Raw genomic sequence first — 21341 nt, forward strand, 5'->3', positions numbered from 1 at the left:
TCCGTTTCAATGGTGATCGTAGTCAGTTTCGTGGATTTGTGAACCAATGTATACTGTTTTTTGATGTACATGCTGATTATTACCGTTCTGACCGGTCCAAAGTGTTATGTATAATCATGTTATTAACCTCACGAGCACTGGCTTGGGCTAATCCTATGATAGAGAATCGGGACATCCATTTAAATCACCTGGATGACTTTCTGAACGCAATGGCGCAAATGTTTGATGATCCGAATCGCCGTGCTACCGCTGAATCGGCTCTCCTTTCCTTACGTCAGGGAAAGCGTTCTGTCGTTGAATACGCCACTGAGTTCCAGAGGTTAGTGGTAGACACCGATTGGGGAAACAATGCATTATTGTCTGTTTTCAGAAAAGGTTTGTCCGGTACCATCAAGGACGAGTTAGCTCGTTCCGAATCTCCAGGGGATTTTGAACTGTTTCTCCAGCACTGTGTGCGTATTGATACCCGCTTGACGGAGCGTAGACAGGAAAAATGGGCAGCTGTAAACCGTGTAAACAACTTTGCGTTTCCTTCTAGAGAACCCGCTCTCAGGACACCACGGGAGGCCGAGGACGTTCCTATGCAAGTGGACTCTCTGCAAAAGCGAGAGACCAACGAACGTCGCGAACACCGGCTCCGTGAGCGTTTGTGTTTCTATTGCGGTCAATCGGATCATTTCTTGATCGACTGCCCGAAACGTCCGAATCGCCCAAATAAGGTATTGGCAGCCATGGCAGAGTGTGACAACACGGACGCAGAGTCCGATATCTCTGAGGCAAGTGGGCACTTGGATGCGGTATTTCCCTTGACTGTAATGTCAACCTCACCGAAGGACTCAGAAGGGAAATATACCCATTGCTCGCTCCCCATTCAGATCCGGTGGGAGGGGCATCTAATACCTACCTCTGCAATGATAGATTCTGGGGCAGGGGGAAATTTCATGGACTCCTCTTTTGCCAGGAAACACGGTATCCGGACTCAGCAAAGATCCTCACCGGTTACCATGGAGACGGTAGACGGATCTCCGTTAATCTCTGGACCAGTGGATCGGGAAACAGTACCACTAGAATGCGTGATGAAGCCAGGTCAGCAGGAGACCCTTGTTTTCATGATAATTTCCTCTCCTCATTTTCCGATTATTTTAGGTATTCCGTGGCTACGGTCTACGAATCCGGTCATCGATTGGGAAACTAAGGAAATATCCTTCCCACCGCAGAGTGGTCCGACCATTAGTCCAACTGTTCCGGTTCCAGTAACACCGAATGCGGAGGGCACTGTACAGGTACCTGTTCTACCCCCGGTTTATGATGACTTTGCTGACATATGCGACAAAAGAAAAGCCGATCGGCTTCCCCCGCATAGACCGTATGATTGCCCCATAGACTTACTCCCAGGGGCGGAGATTCCGTTTGGCCATGTCTACCCGTTGGCGGCACCTGAGCTAGAAGCACTAAAAGAATACATTGAGGAGAGCCTAGCCAAGGGATTTATTCGCCCGTCTACCTCACCAGCAGGGGCACCCATCTTTTTCGTGAAAAAGAAAGAGGGGACTCTGAGACCCTGTATTGACTACCGGGAACTGAATAAAATAACCATCCGGAACCGGTATCCGTTACCGTTGATTCCTGAGCTATTGGAGAGGGTCCAACAGGCAAAAATATTCACCAAATTGGATCTCCGTGGGGCATATAATCTACTTCGCATACGTCCCGGAGACGAGTGGAAGACCGCGTTCCGATGTCGGTATGGACATTTTGAGTACCTAGTGATGCCTTTTGGACTTTGTAACGCTCCCGCGGCTTTCCAACATCTAGTTAACGATATTTTTAGGGATATCATGGACCTATTCATGGTGATTTATCTGGACGATATCCTAATCTTTTCTGATTCCCTACAGGAACACCAGGAGCACGTCAAGACCGTACTTACCCGGCTGAGGGAAAATCACCTGTACATTAAACTGGAGAAATGCGAATTCCATTGCTCACAGATACAATTCTTAGGGTATGTCATCTCTCCTCAGGGACTGAACATGGAGTCTGGCAAGATACAAGCAATTCTGGACTGGCCGGAACCGGGTAACGTCAAAGAGGTACAACGCTTTGTCGGTTTTGCCAACTTTTACCGACGTTTTATCCGTAATTTTTCAGAGATCGTTCGTCCCATCACTCTGTTAACCAAGAAAGGACAGAAGTTTGTGTGGTCCGCCCAGGCCCAGGAAGCCTTCCATCGTCTCAAGGTTTGTTTTACCTCAGCGCCTATATTGGTACATCCGAATCCCGCACTTCTCTTTATCGTGGAAGTCGACGCTTCCGACTACGCATTAGGGGCCATCCTTTCTCAAAGGACTGGGGACAAGAGTCTCTTACATCCGTGTGCTTTCTTTTCCCGACGGTTGTCCCCTGCAGAAAGGAACTATGACATTGCGGACAAGGAATTATTGGCGATTATTTCCGCTTTCAAGGAATGGAGACACCACTTACAGGGAGCCGCGCAGCAAGTGATAGTACTCACAGATCATCGTAATTTGGAATTCCTTAAGTCTGCCAGGTGCCTGTCTCCACGGCAAGCCCGTTGGAGCCTATTTCTTAACCAATTCAATTTTATCGTTACATACCGTCCAGGTTCACGTAATGGGAAAGCCGATGCCTTGTCCCGAATCCACGCCGTGGACTCCGTGCCTGGAACCCCGTCTCAGACCGTGTTATCGGATGCCAATTTCGTTGGAGTAATCCAGGACCAGGACTTGTGGAAGGACATCAAGCTGGCCTATGATGGTGACGTATTTCTTGCTGCCCCCCCGAATGATGTAACTCTTGTTCTTCGGAATGGTGTGTGGTTGAGAGAGCGACGCATTTATGTCCCGGAGACCGTAAGACTTCGGGTTCTCAAGTTGGTCCATGACTCCGTGTTGGCTGGTCATAGGGGGGTACAGAAGACGCAGGAATTTCTGAGCCGTTTTTTCTGGTGGCCTACCTGTCTAAAGGATGTGAAGGACTATGTCCACTCATGCGTGGTTTGTGCCCGGTGCAAGGTCCCTCGTGTGGCTCCTACGGGACTCCTCCAACCGTTACCCGTGCCATCTCGCCCTTGGGGGTCTATCTCCATGGATTTTATTGTGGAGTTGCCAGTCTCAGGCGGGCACAATACCATCTTAGTGGTGGTGGATCGATTGACTAAAGCTGCTCACTTCATTCCGTGTACCGGTCTTCCCTCAGCCGCAGAGACAGTGGATTTGGTTATCCAGAACGTATTCCGATTGCATGGGGTACCAGACGAGATCATCTCTGACCGGGGCGTGCAGTTCACGTCTAGGTTCTGGAAGGGCTTTTGTACGGCACTCCAGATTGATGTCTGTTTGTCTTCTGCATACCATCCTCAGACAAATGGGCAAACCGAACGGACGAATCAAACCCTGGAACAATACCTTCGATGTTATGTCAGCCATCTCCAAGACGATTGGTTGAAGATGCTTCCGTTGGCGGAGTTCTCCTATAACAACACTCAGAGCAGCTCCACTAAGGTAACGACCTTTTTTGCTAACTTGGGTTATCATCCGAATGTTTTGCCTAGGTCACCGGTTGCGGTTTCGGTGCCGGCGGTGGAGGACAGATTGACAGAGCTTCGACAGAATCTGGAGGTTCTAAAGGACACTGTGGCTACGGCCCAGGAGCGTTACAAGAGGTCGGCAGACACTCACCGGAAACCGGCACCCATGTATAAGGTAGGGGACTCTGTATGGTTATCCACCAAAAACCTGAGATTGGGTGTTCCTTCGCAGAAGCTGGGACAAAAATTCATCGGTCCGTTTAAGATCACCGGGATCGTGAGCTCTGTGGCCTGTCGGCTACGGTTGCCGCACCATCTAAAGGTACACCCGGTCTTTCATGTGTCTCTCCTCAAACCTGTCTCCCCTAATACGTTTCGTGGTCGTGTTGTGCCTCCTCCTCCGCCTGTGATGGTCGACGGCGAGGAGCAGTTCGTGGTTGAGGACATTATTGACTCCCGGCTCCATCGTCGTCGGCTTCAATATCTGGTACGTTGGCAGGGGTACGCCCCCGAGGACGATTCCTGGGAACCGGTGGGTAACATTCGGGCACCCCGGAAGATCGCTCAGTTTCATCGACGGTTCCCGGACAAGCCGGGCCCTGATCCGTCCTGAGGCCGTCTCTGGGGGGGGGGGAGTCATGTCAGGTTTCCAGGTTTTCCAGTTCTCTTTTGAATGAGCTTGCCCTCAGTTAACATGGAGTTTAAGGTTCTGTTGCCCTACTTCCTGTCCAGCTGCTTAAAAGGCCGCCTCTCAGCCCAGTCCAGTGCCTGAGTATACTGCTTGCTGTGTGCTCCTGCTTTGCTGTTTCTACTTCCTGATTGCCTTAGATTCTCCTGGAAATCTACCGACCGACTCTGGACCATACCCGGTTTTCGTCAAGCTGTGCCCGGACTCCGTCTGCCGTCTTGATCAGCACTCTGCCCGGTTCGTAACCACTCTGGACAATCATCCCGTACGGACACTCCTGGACTATACCACTTGCCCCTTGTGTACCGGCTGCTGCGCATTTAGGCCTTCCGGGGTTGATTGCCGGACAGTCCCTGTCCAGGGGTTCGCTCTGGTGGTCTCCCTGGGGGAGTCCGGTGCGTGGCCCCGGGAATCCCCTTCGCTCCGTTGCGTAAAAGTGTTTTGTGTGTTTGTTTTACTGTGTTTATTCCCGTTGTGTATCTACCGTGTGTACATATTATATAACATCTTGTACCAAGAACTCGTCTCTGTTGTCATTGCCCTACGCTATCGAAATCCTCAGAACATACAGTAGTATTACATTAGGTGTGTTAGGAACATCCCACTGCTACGTCTAGTGTTGTCCAATAGATAGGTGATTGTGGTCAGCTTAGTTTCCAACTACTCTTGTGTTTTTTGTTTTTTCCTGATTAATGGGATTTTTTGTGATTGTCCACTGTTACCAGTTCATAACACCATACCCTGTGGATAGTGCTTGAATGAAGAGCCAATTTCATCCTACAACAGGACAATGACCCAAAGCACACCTCCAAATTATGCATGAACTATTTAGGGAAGAAGCAGGCAGCTGGTATTCTATCTGTAATGGAGTGGCCAGCCCAATCACCAGATCTCAACCCTATTTACATGTTGTGGAAGCAGCTTGGCTGTATGGTACGCAAACAGTGCCCGTCAAGCCAATCCAACTCGTGAGAGGGGCTTCTGGAAGCATGGGGTCAAATATCTTCAGATTACCCCATCAAATTAACAGCTAGAATGCCAAAGGTCTGCAAAGCTGTAATTGCTGCAAAGGGAGCATTCTTTGACAAAAGCAAAAGTTTGAAGGAGAAAATTATTATTTCAAGTAAAAATCATTATTTCTAACCTAGTCAATGTCTTGACTATAATTTCTATTCATTATGCAACTCATTTGATAAATAAAAGTATGATTTTTCATGGAAAAAAACAAAATTGTCTGGGTGATCCCAAACTTTTGAACAGTAGTGTACGTGCTATTTTATTACAATCCTGATATTAAAGATGGGTGGTCAAAGTTGCTCTTTCAGAGAGGAGATATTTGGTTTGGTCCATGGTGACATTTTGTTATTTGCACTGCAGTCTGGTAACTTTTATTCTAATTCGGAAAATGCGCATAAAGCACACTAAGGGGGGTTTTACACGCTACGATATATCGGGCGATATGTCGTCGGGGTTACGGATTCCATGACGCACATCCGGCATCGTTTGACATACCGTATCATAGCGTGTGACAGCTACGAGCGACTGTTAACGAGCAAAAATACTCACCTTATCGTTGCTCGTTTGTTAACACGTGATCACCACAATTTGCTGGAGTAGTTGAGGGGTGGGGTACAATGGGGTCGTCATACTGTGTGCGTGAAGGGTATTGTGGAGTTATTTCACTGTGGGGGATCATACATTGATGATCGTGATTGAGGGGCACTTTTGTTGGCATCACACTTTATGGGTGCAATGAAAGAAAGGCTGCAAAGATGTGAGCTATACTCTTCCGTGATCGATCCAAAAACTAAATTTTTTCTGGGTCAAGTCTTGGCTCATGGCAATGCATTCTTGCGTAATCAGTGCCTTGAGTTTATCAAAATTTCTGTGTTTTCTTCTACCTGCTCTTTAAGGATTGACCACAGCTTCTCAATGTATTAAGATCTGGGGAGTTTCCTGGCCATGGACCTAACATTTCAATGTTTTGTTTACCGAGCCATTTAGTTATTGCGTTTGACTTGTGCCATGGTGCTCCATTATAGTTTTAAAAACATTGTTCATCACCAAACTGTTTCGGGTTTACTGGGAGAAGTTTCTCTAGAAGGATGTTTAGATACCATTGTTTTTCATGGCATTGTTCTTAGGCAATACTGTGAGTGAGCCCCCTCCATGGATGAGAAGCCCCTCCACGCAAGAATGGTCTCAGGACTAGAGATGAGCGATGATCGAGATTCGCCAATTTCATGTTCGAGTGATTTTGGGGGGTGTTCGAGTCGTTCGACGAACTCGAACGATTTGCTAAAAGTTCGGCAGTTCGAGTTATGTTCGAGAACGGTTCGATCACCAAAAGCGTGGCTTTTCACAGTAATTATGTGCGCACGTTGCGTATCTGCATGCGTCCTGCGTCCCCAGCACAATCCCTCTCTCTTTCCTACTCACCGATCACGGGCGTCTCGCTGCACGGCTGTCACAAATCTCAAGCGGCATTTCCTCTTTTGAAAATGGCTGCCACTTCATTATTCAATTAGTTATTCCGTGCTTTCCCCGCCCACCGGCGCCCATGATTGGTTGCAGTCAGACACGCCACCACGATCAGTGACAGCTGTCTCACTCCAACCAATCACAGCCGCCAGCGGGCGGGTTTATATACTGCAGTAAAATAAATAAATAAAAAAAAAAGATGCAGTTCCCCCCATATTTGATACCAGCCAGGATAAAGCCACATGGCTGGAGGCTGGTATTGTCAGGATGGGGTGCGCCACATTATGGGGAGCCCACCACCCTAACAATATCAGCTAGCAGCCGCCCAGAATTGCCGCATCCATTAGATGCGGCAGTCCCGGGACTCTACCCAGCTCATCCCGAATTGCCCTGGTGCGGTGGCAATCGGGGTAATAAGGAGTTAATCATGGCAGGCGTCTCCCCGAGATACCTTCCATGATTAAACTGTAAGTGAAAGTAAAGAAACACACATAGCGAAAAATCCTTTATTTGGAATAAAAGACAAAAAACACCTCATTTACCTCTTTATTAATCCCCAAACAACAATCCAGGTCCGAAGTAATTCACACAACACTGTCAGCTTTGCTACATGAAGATGACAGGGAGCGCTCTGTGTCCTCTCCACGTAGCACCTGAAGTGAGCCGCACTGTCACCAGACTTCACTCTGCAATGCAGACGTCAAGATTACCAAATCTGCCTATGTTTCTCATTAGAGACAGTGGCTGAGTGGTAAGAGCTCTCGCCTAAAAGCCTGCTTTACATGTTATGATTTCGCATACGATATCGTATGCGATCGTAACCGCCTCTATCGTATGTGCTGCACGTTCAATTTGTTGAATGTGCCGCACAAACGATTAACCCCCGTCACACGTACTTACCCGTCCATATGACCTCGATGTGGGCGGCGAACGTCCACTTCCTGGAGTGGGAGGGACGTTTGGCGTCATATCGACGTCACGCGGCAGCCGGCCAATAGAAGCGGAGGGGCGGAGATGAGCGGGACGTAAACATCCCGCCCACCTCCTTCCTTCCGCATTGTCGGCGGGAGCCGCGGACGGAGGTAAGCTGTCGTTCAATGTTCCCGGGGTGTCACACACTGTGATGTGTGCTGCCTTGGGAACATTGCATAACCGCACGTTCAATTTTTGAGGAATGAACGACGTGCATGCGATGAACGGATTTTCGTTCAATCGCAATTGCACGGAGGTTTTACACGCTACAATCATACTTACGATGCCGGATGTGTGTCACTTACGACGTGACCCCGCCGACACATCGTAAGATTTATTGTAGCATGTAAAGCGCCCTTAAGAAGCATTAGTTCACGAGTTCAAGTCCCGGCCGGTAAAGAATTTAATTTATTTTTAATTTTAAATAATTATTATTTATTTATAATTATAATTTAATTTAATTATGCACTTAGGGGTGGAGCCAGACATCAGCTGTGAGCTGCGGGACACACCTCTAAAATCGGAGCAGCTCACGGAATGAGGCTGCATTGCTCTCTTCCTTATCTCTCTCTCTCTCTCTCTCGTCTCTTTTTCTCTCTCTTCTCTCTCTCTCTCTCTCTCTCTCCCCCTCCTGTCTCTCTCGTTTTCTCTCTCTTTTTCTCAGTCTCTCTTTTTCTCTTTTTCCCTCTCTCTCTCTTTTTCTCTCTCTCCCTTTTTCTCAGTCTCTCTTTTTCTCTTTTTCCCTCTCTCTCTCCCTTTTTTTTCTCTCTTTCTCTCTTTCTCTTCTTTCTCTCTCCCTCTCTTTCTCTCCTCTCTCTCTCTCTTTTTCCCTCTCTTTCTCTCTCTTTCGCTCTCTCCTCTCTTTTTTCTCACTCTCACCCTCTCTCTTTTTCTCTCTCGCGCTTTTTTTCTTTTTCCTTCTCTCTCCTCTCTCTCCTCTCTCTCTCATCTCTCTTCTTTCTCTCTCTCTCTCAGACCTGACGATAATCAGCTGATGCGGTCACTTGACGGAATCAGCTGACACTATAAGTTGAGCGGTGAGGCCGGCTTTTTACCGCCCAGCCGGCTAAACTATCAGCTGATGCTGTCGGACAAGAGTCTGCACAGAAGTGTGTAGTTTTTTGGGATTTTTTTGCACTGATGCATCAGCTGATTGTATAAAAGCCGTTTATACAATCAGCTGCTGTGTCATGTGATTCAGGCCCTTGAACCTGACACCTCATCTGATCGCTTTGCCTTACAGCAAATCGATCAGATGATATTGGATACGGATTGAACGGCGCGAGACCCTTGACCCAGGATTACTGCGGAGGGGGGTTCTTTATTTCAATAAAGATGGAGTCACTAATTGTGTTGTGTTTTATTTCTAATAAAAATATTTTTCTGTGTGTTGTGTTTTTTTTATCTGTACTAGAAATTCATGGTTGCTATGTCTAATATTGGCGTGACACCATGAATTTCAGGCTTAGGGCCAGTTGATAATATACAGCTAGCCCTAACCCCATTACTACCCAGCGAGCCACCCGTCACCAGGGCAGCTGGAATAGTTGGATACAGCGCCAGAAGATGGCGCTTCTATGAAAGCGCCATTTTATGGGGCAGCTGCGGACTGCAATTCACAGCAGGGGTGCCCAGAAAGCTTGGGCACCCTGAGATGCGGATTCCAATCCCCAGCTGCCTAGTTGTACCTGACTGGACACAAAAATTGGGCGAAGGCCACGTCATTTTTTTTTTTTTAATTATTTCATGAAATTCATGAAATAACTTAAAAAAAAAAAGGGCTTCCCTATATTTTTGGTTCCCAGCCGGGTATAAATAGGCAGCTGGGGGTTGGGGGCAGCCCGTAGCTGCCTGCTGTACCTGGCTAGCATACAAAAACATGGCGAAGCCCACATTTTTTTGGGGGGCAAAAAACTCCTGCATACAGTCCTGGATGGAGTATGCTGAGCCTTGTAGTTCTGCAGCTGCTGTCTGCTGTCTGTATGGAGGAGAGCAGACAGCAGCTGCAGAACTACAAGGCTCACCATACTTCGTCCAGGACTGTATGCAGGAGTTTTTTGCCCACCAAAAAAATGACATGGGCTTCACCATATTTTTATATGCTAGCCAGGTACAGCAGAGAGGTACGGCTGCCCCCAACCCCCAGCTGCCTATTTGTACCCGGCTGGGAACTAAAAAATAGGGAAGCCCTTTTTTTAATTATTTCATGAATTTCATGAAATAATTAAAAAAAAAAAAAAAAAAATCGACATAGGCTTCGCCCCATTTTTGTATCCAGCCAGGTACAACTAGGCAGCTTGGGATTGGAATCCGCAGCAAAGGTTGGCCCGAGCTTTCTGGGCCCCTCTGCTGCGAATTGCAGTCCGCAGCCGCCCCAGAAAATGGCGCTTTCATAGAAGCGCCATCATCTGGCGCTGTACCCAACTCTTCCAGCAGCCCTGAAGCCAGGTGGCTTGCTGGGTAATAATGGGTTAATGGGCTTTGTTTTACTAGCTAGTATTTAGCCAGAGATTCTTAATGTCAGGCAAGTTTGACCCGGCCATTAAGAATCTCCAATAAAGGGTTAAAAAAAGAGTCCATACAGAGATAAAATACTTTAATAAAAATAAATACACAGACACACTTAGAGACTCCATGTTTATTACTCCCCGTCAGCCCTCCACAATCCTGGTCTTCTGTCTTCTTTCTCCTTCAACCCATGCAGCTCTGCTACATCAGACAGCACTGCATGGGAGAAAGAACGCTGCTGCTCCGTGCAGTCTAATCACTCAGTGAGTGAGCAGAGGCTACGGGTTGTAAGCAGTGACATCACCACTGCCACTGTTACTATAGCAACGGCAATCTCCGATCACGTGATTCCCGTTGCCGCTATTTACCAGCTGTGACAGCCAGTTTTTGCATGTGGGCTGACTCTGTAAAGAGCACCCACATGCAGGAACGGGGAAGCCGACCATGTGCCAGAGCATTTCGCCGGTACACAGAGATGCTGGAACGATCACCGCGTACCGGAAAGATGCACTGACAGGACCTAGCATGACGTCATGTGACCAGTCTGTAGCCAATGAGATAATAGACACGTGACTGGTCACATGCTTTTTTTGACATCACGGAAGGTCCTATCATCAGTGCTGGTTACCGGGAGGACGCAGCGATTATCGGAAGGAAAAGCAGCGGGAGACAGAGTGCAGGACGTGTCGCGGGGACCTGTAAGTGTTATGGCAATGTTTATTAACTGTACTTGTATAATGTGTTTTTAAGTGTTTGTGTTTGCCTCCCATTGTTTTCAATGGGGTTTGAATGGTTCGTCGAACGGTTCGTTGAACGGAGCCTCCGTTCGACGAACTGAACTCGAACGCAAGGGGCGTGGCTCATCTCTACTCAGGACACTTGCTTTACTGATTGCATGCCACATTACTCACAGTAGTGCTCATCTTTTCTTTTCCAGACAACCAATCTGTCAAATTTGCTAAACAGTGCGATGAGCTTCATCAGGTAAAATCATTCTGCATGAAGCACAGGGATTGAACTGCAGGGATTTTTTTTTTTTTTACAAAGTTCTGAAATTTTAAGTCATTAAAATAGTAAAAAAAAAACCTATGTATGGCATATTAATTTTCTGTAGACTATTCGATAGACTAAATGAATTCATGCCGTAAAAAAACAAGCAATGCAAAAAAAGTCCTGCTTCAGATGTGCACTGAATGATCTATATTAGATTGCTCGGTGCCCTTACGCTGCCATTATTGCAGTTAGGGCAGGTCCTGTTTACAGTGGATGATACACTGCCTAGAATGATGATGTTTTCAGGCTTGTCACAAGATCATTTCATTATAGCTACTACATCTTGAGATTGGCAGCCAGTTTATACTACAAGATTATCGTAAAATGAGCCTTTCTATGAATGCTAGGTCCTGATAATCATGCAATGTAAATGCACCTTAAGGCTTGTCAACATGACATTGAAGTATGATACTGCAGAATTAAGTTTAGTAAAGTTGTAGAACATGTCCTAATTGTTTAGATTCTATTTTACAGACATGACTGGTGACTAATTAGTTTGTTTTGTAGAGGTAGGTGATACTGTGACTCACATGACTTGCACCCAATCCAAATCTGTAATCAGAGTCTTTTTCTCCCGGTCAGTACTGGCCTTGAGTTATTCTCCTGGGATATTATTCAATGGCGCTTAGTTGCTATGTTGCGTTCACATACATTCCAATGGTTTTCTGTTCTCAGAGCAATCAAGATAGGTGTGTTTGTCTCATTTGGCTGGATACCAAGGTTAGATTTGGCTGCTGCTACTAGTTATTGTGGGTATGGCAAGCGGTGATAAACTATTTGTTCTATATCAAATGTTAACTATAACACCGGAGATTAAATACAGAATGTACATTTATATACATGTTAACTAATTCATTACTAGCCTCAGGAGTGGATGGTCTTTTTAGGCACCACTACTTCTTCACAATGTCTCCCTACATAGGACTACTTCCCGCCATCTGCTGTGCAGAGGACTAAAGCAGAGCCAAAACCACGTGAATGATTGGTCAGGAGTTGCACAGTGCAGACGGGTCCTCTGTTCAATCATTTGTAGGACTGGTGAGATTTCCTGAAGGTCTGACTTTCAACAATCAGTATGTAATAATCATATATTTTGAGGATATCTGTAAAGCGATGTGGAAATTAATAGCACTATATAAGCTAGTAAAATAAAGAAATATTTTGCCTATATGCTAGAGCAATATGCTAGAGCAACTGTCTCTCTGTCTCTCCCCTAGTCTGTGTCTGTCTCTGTGTGTCTGTCTCTGTCTGTCTGTCTCTGTGTGTCTGTCTCTGTGGGTCTGTCTCTGTCTCTATCCATGTGTGTCTCTGTCTGTCTGTCTGTGTCTGTCTCAGTCTCTGTCTCTGTATCAGTCTCTGTGTCTGGCTTTGTATCAGTCTCTGTGTCTGTATCTGTATCAGTCTCTGTATCAGTCTCTGTGTCTGTCTGTCTCTCGCTATCTATCTCTGTGTCTGTCTTTCTCTCTCTATTTCTGTGTCTGTCTGTCTCGTTCCCGGTCTGTCTCGTTCCCGGTCTGTTTCGTTCCCGGTCTGTTTCTTTCCCCGTCAGTCCCTATCTCTTTTCCAGTCTGTCTCTGTCTATTTCCTTGTCTCTGTCTCTTTCCCTGTCTCTGTCTCTTTCCCTGTCTCTGTATGTCTCTTTCCTTGTCTGTCTGTGTCTGTTTGTGTCTTTGACTGTCTGTCTCTCTCTCTGTCTGTACCTATGTCTATCTGTCTCTATCTATCCGTCTCCCCACCGACATCTTATTACCTCACACATAAGCTTCTTATACTAAAAATGCGCTTTGTTCCTATAGCAACCAATCACAGCTGCTATTAATAACCTATAGGTAGCATTTCCATTAACTTTAACGGAGACAGGTTTTTTGGAGAGTAACTATAATGTGCGGGGTTACATTTTTCCATCAAAACATAGTCTATGATGTTCCATGAGTCACATGGGGTGTCTGTGCAAAATTTTGTGATTGTAAATGCGACGATGCGGATTCCTTTAGCGGACATACACACACACACACACTCACACTTAGAAAAAAGGGTCTGCTTTTTCCAGTAATAGCCCAACTGCTGTCCCTCGGCTGTGTTTGGCACTGCTGTTCTTCACTAAAACCTGAAGACTTTCAGATCTTCAAGATCACAAATGCCATAATGTGTAATATTTGGCCATATACATACCTTGTACGTTGTGCAAATTGGTTGTACTTCTTCAGTCACATGATTGGACAAGTCAGTTAGGTCCAAAAGTCCACCATTATTCTGTACAACTTTGACAATGGCTTGGGCAATTTTCCCTTTATAGAAACCTTTCTTACCATACTTAGACAGCTCCTACAGTGACAATAAGAGAATTAGTAAAATATATGGTATAGTTGTCAATAGAAAGCAAAGAGTGAGAGTTATGCATATTAAGTACATATTTGCACAATTTAACTATTACAATCACATTTTTCCAGGAGGAACTGACCCTAATATATGCTCCTCTTTTCCTGGAGGCATCTTCCCCACTGATGGAAGAAAGTTGTCTCTTTAGTGCTATGGATTAAAGATAGGTGCCCTATATATAAATTAATGTATGACTGTTTAACAAGACTTGCCACAATTTAGAATACTTAGAGACCTCCAAAAAAAGTAAAGCCCTCCATACACTGCCAGCTGTTTTGGGGGTCTTGCTCCTTGTTAGGGAAAAGCAGGATCCTGGTTGAGTGGGTGTGAGACCTAGAGACGCAAAGGAGACAGCTTCCTGCCCCTGAATTGGATCTAATTTGCATCCTTTATTCCCAAGAAGTATTAATTCCTGATAAGTCTCCTGAAGACACCTTGCTGTGTTAGGCCTTCTAGAAATGTAACAATAAATTGATAATTTGGTGCTATTTTTCGTATGTCTATACTAACTTAGGCAATGAGCATGTATCGTTTCATAGTTTAAAATGAATCTTTTTTAATGGATTTTTAATTTAATCAGAGTACCTCCTTCAATTGCTGCTGTTCCACTAATTCTGGAACCATTTTTTTTCTTCCTTGTCCATATGTTCCAAAGTTATGTCCCCGGTAATAATGGTGCAAAATTTCCTTTTAACAAACTGGGCGTATAATGCAGAACTTCTCAGTGGGGGAGGCTGTGTGTTGATTGGCCAGCATCAAAAGAGAAAGAGCAAAATGTCACAGAAATATTCTGTGGTATATGTCCAGTTGATTGAAGAGAAAATTTCCTCCATATTATAGAAAGGCAATTTATTGTTACACTTCTAGGAGGGAAGGAATGGTATAGAAAGAAGGCCCTGGCAATAGAAGACACCTCTTGCAACTCACTTGAATCTGTACATTTCGCTTCCTAACATCCCTACATGGGTCCTTTCCCCTGTCGCCCTCACATGCCTAGGCCCCCGCTTGCCCTGAACTCACCCTGACTAGTGAGAAGGCCGGCGAGAACACTAGTCTCACCACTGCAATAATACAACACAAGGTAAGGGAGATAGACAAAAGAAAAATAGACACAAAAAGCAAAACATTACAAACTCCTTCAATGCAGCTAAACACCACAGCTGCAAAAGTTATGACTCCTCAGATTCTTCCAGAGACAGGCTGCTTCCGAAGTGGTCAGCATAGAATGAGAATCTATAACCAATGTCAGATGGTAAGACACATGACTTTTTATAGCAAAAGGGAGTGGTCACAAAAAATCTGCACTTCAGATTAAGGCTACAAAGGACAGCTTAGAGAGGAACGTCCTTAACCCCTACAGCACTAAAAGAAAGTATATTCATTCAAATACAAGTGGTAGACCTGAGCAAAATAAGGAGTTGGGACCTTCTAGTCCCAGACTCGCCAGAGGTTTTCCAAGAGCGGGACAATATCCTTCAGAATTATTATTCCATGGGAAATATTCAGAGATATACTGATCTGATTTGATGTTTTAGGCAAGTGAACTTCGTAGACACATTTTTTTTAAATTGTGGAAAATAATAGGTTGCTTGATAAAAAGTCGAAACAGATAAGAGTTATCTACCAGCAATCATGCGTTAGCTATATTGCATACAATGCATCCTGACGCCAGAAGACAAAGTGTTTCCTGAAATTCAGCTAGAATCCAGTTATACTGTTGTGCCTGTGTTATCGGTCATAAATTCCAGGTGTCTACTGTAATCTTACTAGGCATCTTCTGAGATAAAGGACTCCTACATAAAAGTAACCTAAACACGCACAGTCCATCTTCTGAGTGAGGTGTATAATGATAATACCACATTCACATGACCATGACAGACTTGCTCTTTTGAAATGACATATCATAAAAATAATCAGCAACTTCACTTATTCATCAAGCTCCTAGAAGCTTATGAATCAGGTTATAATAATTGATGTGATGTATGCAGGAGATTAGCAATGGATGCTTACAAGTAATTAGCTGTAGTACCCGGTGTTGCACGGGATAGAAACTAAGTGTCTCTCTGTCTCTTTCACTCGCTGTCTCTTTCACTCTCCATCTCTCCCACTCTCTCCCTCTCCCTCTCTGTCTGTCTCCCTCTGTCTGTCTGTTTCCCCTCTCTATCTCCCTCTCTGTCTGTATCTGTGTGTCTCTGTCTCTGTGTGTGTCTCTGTCTCTGTGTGCGTCTCTTGGTCTCTGTGCGTCTCTTGGTCTCTGTGCGTCTCTTGGTCTCTGTGCGTCTCTTGGTCTCTGTGCGTCTCTTGGTCTCTGTGCGTCTCTTGGTCTCTGTGCGTCTCTTGGTCTCTGTGCGTCTCTTGGTCTCTGTGCGTCTCTTGGTCTCTGTGCGTCTTTTGGTCTCTGTGCGTCTCTTGGTCTCTGTGCGTCTCTTGGTCTCTGTGCGTCTCTTGGTCTCTGTGCGTCTCTTGGTCTCTGTGCGTCTCTTGGTCTCTGTGCGTCTCTTGGTCTCTGTGCGTCTCTTGGTCTCTGTGCGTCTCTTGGTCTCTGTGCGTCTCTTGGTCTCTGTGCGTCTCTTGGTCTCTGTGCGTCTCTTGGTCTCTGTGCGTCTCTTGGTCTCTGTGCGTCTCTTGGTCTCTGTGCGTCTCTTGGTCTCTGTGCGTCTCTTGGTCTCTGTGCGTCTCTTGGTCTCTGTGCGTCTCTTGGTCTCTGTGCGTCTCTTGGTCTCTGTGCGTCTCTTGGTCTCTGTGCGTCTCTTGGTCTCTGTGCGTCTCTTGGTCTCTGTGCGTCTCTTGGTCTCTGTGCGTCTCTTGGTCTCTGTGCGTCTCTTGGTCTCTGTGCGTCTCTTGGTCTCTGTGCGTCTCTTGGTCTCTGTGCGTCTCTTGGTCTCTGTGCGTCTCTTGGTCTCTGTGCGTCTCTTGGTCTCTGTGTATCTCTGTCTCTGTATGTGTGTGTCTGTGTCTGTCTCTGTGTGTCTTTCGGTAACTGTGTGTCTCGGTCTCTATGTGACTCTGTCTCTCTGTGTGTGTCTCTGTCTCTGTGTCTGTCTATGTGTTTGTGTCTGCCTGTCTCTGTGTGTCTGTCTCTGTGTGTGCCTCTGTATCAGTCTCTGTGTGTGTCTGTTTCTCTCTGTCTCTGTGTGTGTGTCTGTGTGTCTCTCGGTCTCTGTGTGACTGTTACTGTGTGCGTGACTGTCTCTGCTTGACTCTGTCTCTGTGCGTTAGTCTCTGTGTGTCTATGTCTCTGTGTGTCTATGTCTCTGTGTGCCTCTGTCTGTCTGTGTGTCTGTCTCTGAGTGTCTCTGTCTGTGTGTCTCTCTTTATATGTATGTCTCTGTATTAGTCTCTGTGTTGTGTCTGTGTGTGCCTCTGTATCAGTCTCTGTGTCTGTCTGTTTCTCTCTGTTTCTGTGTGTGTCTGTGTGTCTCTCGGTCTCTGTGTGACTGTCACTGTGTGTGTGACTCTGTCTCTGCGTGACTGTCTCTGCTTGACTCTGTCTCTGTGCGTTAGTCTGTGTGTGTCTGTCTCTGTGTGTCTCTGTCTGTCTCTCTTTATGTGTCTGTCTCTGTATTAGTCTCTGTGTGTCTGTCTGTGTGGGTGTGTCTCTGTTTATCTTTGTCTCTGTGTGTGTTTTAGTGTCTGTCTCTGCGTGTCTCTGTCTCTACCGATATCATATTACCTCACACATAAGCTTCTGATACTAAAAATGTCCTTCGTTGCCTAAAGCAACCAATCACAGCTCCTATTAATGACCTGTAGCTCCCAGCTCCATTGACTTTAATGTAAGCAGGTTTTTTAGTTACTGTAAAGCGAGGGGTTAACATTTATGCTCAAAACGTAGTCTATGACGTTACCAGAGTTAAATGTGGTGGCTGTGCAAAATTTCATAATTGTAAATGCAACAGTGTGGATTCCTTTAGCGGACATACACACACACACATACATACACTCAGCTTGATATATTAGATGTAAAAATACAGCACTTTTTTGCCCTGTCCGTAAAAAAAAAAAAATTTAAAGAGTATGTGATTATTTGGACTGTAATTATCAATATTTTACAGTGTTACAGTAAATGCAGCTAATGTCTTCATATTAGAATTCTAGACTGAACATAAATATCACTTATTATCATAATTTATTGTGGTTTCACAATGTTTCCGGAAAAATATTGTCTGTCATTTTTTCATAAGCTGATTATGGAAAAAAATAAAAAGTCAAGTTGGCAACCGTGCATCTGAGAACAGAATTATATAGGGACAGAGACCCTGACTGCAGCGATGTGTCACTTACTGGGCTGCTTGCAGCAGTTTTGATAAAATCACTGTTTCATCTGCTCAGATATACAAATTCTCAGATCTCTATAAACCAGAAATGTTACTCCAGCCTGGCATTGGTGCATATCTGTAGCATAATTTTGACCACCAATGTAATGCAAATTACAATAAATTTGACAGGCGGGAGTCACCATCTCGTATCCCAGCGCTGCTCATTTTGGCAGCGATAGCTGGGACCAGCATTCAACTTTGAAGCAAAACTGTATGACACTTCAATGAGTTTTATGTCAGCAAAGTAGAAGAAACTATTTGCGGAATTGGGGCCGATATTTCTAAAAGACGATCTTTCTCTAGGACAGGGGTGGTCAAATTGACATAGTCTGGGGTTTCAAATGTGGACTACACTCAACGCATAGGTGATTGATGAGCAGTGCTTGGCACATCCAATGGGCAATGCCTAGTTACTTTATCAATAAGTTCAATGACACTGTGCCCCTTAGTTGTGGTGGGGCCCAGTCACTGGTAATCTAGCGAAAGGACCTGCAAAGATCTGTATTCAGGCAGCATATGAGATTGACTGGTGACATGTGCGGCCAATGGTGACATAAAGTGAGGCAGCCACTATTACTGCATATGCACACAAGGTATATTCCACGGGGTTTGATCTGTAACCTGCTTAAATAATTGCTTAAAAAAATGCTAAAAACGAATTAACATCTGCACCGTAATGTCAAATGACTTAAAGGAGTTGTCCGACATAAACTCCAAAAAAAATTTAAGTTAATCTGTGCTGTATTGTCATATAAAACACCCCCTACATTATTTTTTTGTTTTCTAACTTTTGTTTCTCTTGATTTTTCACTTTATTCTCTGCAGCTCTTTGTTTACATTCAGCACAACCTAACATGACATGTTTGACTGCCAAACCCACAGTAACAGCTGGCACCGCCCGTCCTCAGTGTCCAGCCACACCCTCTGCCCGCCCTCTGCACACACATTCCCTGTCAGTATTCTGCCTCAGCACCTGACAGATAAATGAGTACTATGTAATGAAAATTATATATAGCCCCTAATGTAAGTCTATAGGATACACACACACACACACACACACACACACACACACACAGTTATATAATATATTATACATGATGCCCCCTCATGCACTCTCTTCTCTCCCACTGCACTGTCTCCTCTGCCCCCCAGAACTCCCCTGTCTCTCACCCCCATGAACTCTGTCAGCCGTGCACGCTCTTCTCTGCCCCCTCCTGCTCGCTCTCTCTTCTCACCCATGCAGCATGCTGTCTCTTCTCCTCCGTGCTGTGATGATTGCAGTGTCCTTACAGCTGAGCGATACAAAGCTCAGTGCTGTTGTTCGCTGGTGTCAGGTGACATCCCTGCTTCTGACTGTATTCAGAAGCGAGGAGCACGGGAGGCTGCATTCATCACAGAGACAGCGCACAGGGGAGGGGGGTCACAGTTGCCCAGACACCATACAACATAAGGAGCTGAGGACACTGTTGGGAAAACAGCGCTCATGGTGTCCTAGACAGAGAGGGCAACCCTGTGTTTGTGTGGCGCCCTGGACAAGCCAGGACGTCACAGGTACTACACCAACACACCCTACACCCCGGCTAGGCACACCTAAGTCAAACACAAATCCTTGTTGCCTTCCTCCAGGGGCTGATGTCCACCCCAGGGGGTGGGCCAGGCGGTTGGTCCCGCCCACCGAGGAGTTCACAGTCCTGGAGGTGGGAAAAGAGTTCAGATCAGTTTTGGAGTGTGAAGTGGTAGTAGAGGAGACTGACCGTATCCGGGTGTGTGGCCCAGACATACAGCAAGGTTGGCAGACGGTGGTGACCGTCTGCAGGGGAGGTTGATTGAAGTGAACCGTATGGACCGGGGACGGGCGGTGGCCCGCCGGTACCGGATCGGGAAGTGAAGAGAAGCCAGCACCATTCGGCAGGGCCTACGGACCCTGACCAGACTAGGAGTCGCCGTAAAACCGGTCAAATCCGTTAGCGAAGGGAACCTCCGGGGTTTCCCAGCAGCCAAGACCCGATTGAAGGCAACAGCTCACACCGTAGAGGGAAACACAGTCACCGCCAAGGCTACAATTCCCAGGGCCAGAGCCTGCGGGCAAAAGGGGCTCCCTCAGCATCCATCCAAGCTGGGGAGCGGGTTACTGGTGGGAAGCCATTGGAACCGTAAACACAACACAGGTGCAGGGAAAGGCAGTCACCATCAACCTACCGGGAGGAGAACAACCGCAGCCGCCTGTGGGACCCGTCCATCCAGCCGTTTGTTTGACCAGAGACTCTGTGTGAATTACTGGCTGAGTGAGTACCACCGTGCCGTGCGGCACAGCGCTGCCCCCGCGACCCTGCACCTCACCAGGCCCCGTAACCCGCCTGCCATCCCTAACACCCTCACCGGGGCCCCGGGACAACCAACCCCCCCTACCCACGGAGGGGAGAACCAACATTCAAGCTGCTCCCTGTCATCGCTCCCGGGATCCCCGTCCAGAGCAGCGGTGGTGTCACAACCTCACCACAACCGTGGGTGGCGTCACGGACAATATTCCCCAAACCACACACCAATCCCCCCTTTCACTCATGGGCGATGAACGCCGCTCGAGACCCCGGGATCCGGCCCACCGCTCGAGCCACCATCGAGCAGCAGCTGGACCCGAGCAGTGGGTGAGCGCAGCGTCCCCTCCTCCGCCCGCGACATTTGTCCAGCACATACAAAGCACAGATAGCAGCGCACAGGGAGGGGGGGCAGGGCTCATCGCACTGTACCCGCCCAGCAGGGCGGCAACATGCAGTGGCAGATTTGCAAGTCAACATAGTCCTGCCCATGTTGCCATGAAATGACCGGAAGTAGCAAAATCACAGCAGGAGCAGTCACATGACCACTCTGAGCCTGGGGAGAGGGGCTGACAGCAGGGCAGGTAAGTGGTCACTATCTACTTACCTGCTCCAATGTAGCCCAATAGTGTAAATAATTAAAAAAAAAGCAAAATAAGCCGGATAACCCCTTTAACTGCTTCAGGCTTTGAAAGCTGCAAAGTAGTTAAAAGAATTGGCAGTTTCCCTTTGGAAGACTCTCACCATTGTATGCATAATGTTAAAAAAAAACAACAAACTGGACAACGCTTTAGTAAAAAAAATAAAACATTACTGCTGGCATTTTCCAGAAGCGCCTTCCTCTTACAAAACTACAGCAGCCTAGATATCCTAATACCAGTATTATGGATCCAGCAGTTTGGAGATCATACTGTATTGTGAATAGTTATTTAAAAACTGGGTACAGTCCACTCTCTAACATTTCAATTCATTAGTCATTATATTTTCCTAAATTTGTTTCTATTTTGCTTCTGACATCCTGCACTATATTTCTATGCCATCTACCTTACCAAGAGAATTACCTTATTTCTATACTA

The 21341-nt window shown here is 46.3% G+C and overlaps 1 protein-coding gene across 2 annotated transcripts in view; it reads right to left on the reverse strand.

Annotated features, from left to right (window-relative positions):
- Positions 1-21341, reverse strand: part of LOC142296799 (glutathione hydrolase-like YwrD proenzyme) — a 136657-nt gene that overhangs the window by 67557 nt on the left and 47759 nt on the right. For both annotated transcript variants that reach the window (XM_075340808.1, XM_075340809.1), the window contains exon 6: positions 13425-13577. In XM_075340808.1, coding sequence (XP_075196923.1) covers positions 13425-13577 — 153 coding nt within the window. The remainder of the gene's footprint in view (positions 1-13424; positions 13578-21341) is intronic.

The sequence above is a fragment of the Anomaloglossus baeobatrachus genome, chromosome 3 (genome assembly GCF_048569485.1).
Source record: "Anomaloglossus baeobatrachus isolate aAnoBae1 chromosome 3, aAnoBae1.hap1, whole genome shotgun sequence".
NCBI lineage: Eukaryota > Metazoa > Chordata > Amphibia > Anura > Aromobatidae > Anomaloglossus > Anomaloglossus baeobatrachus.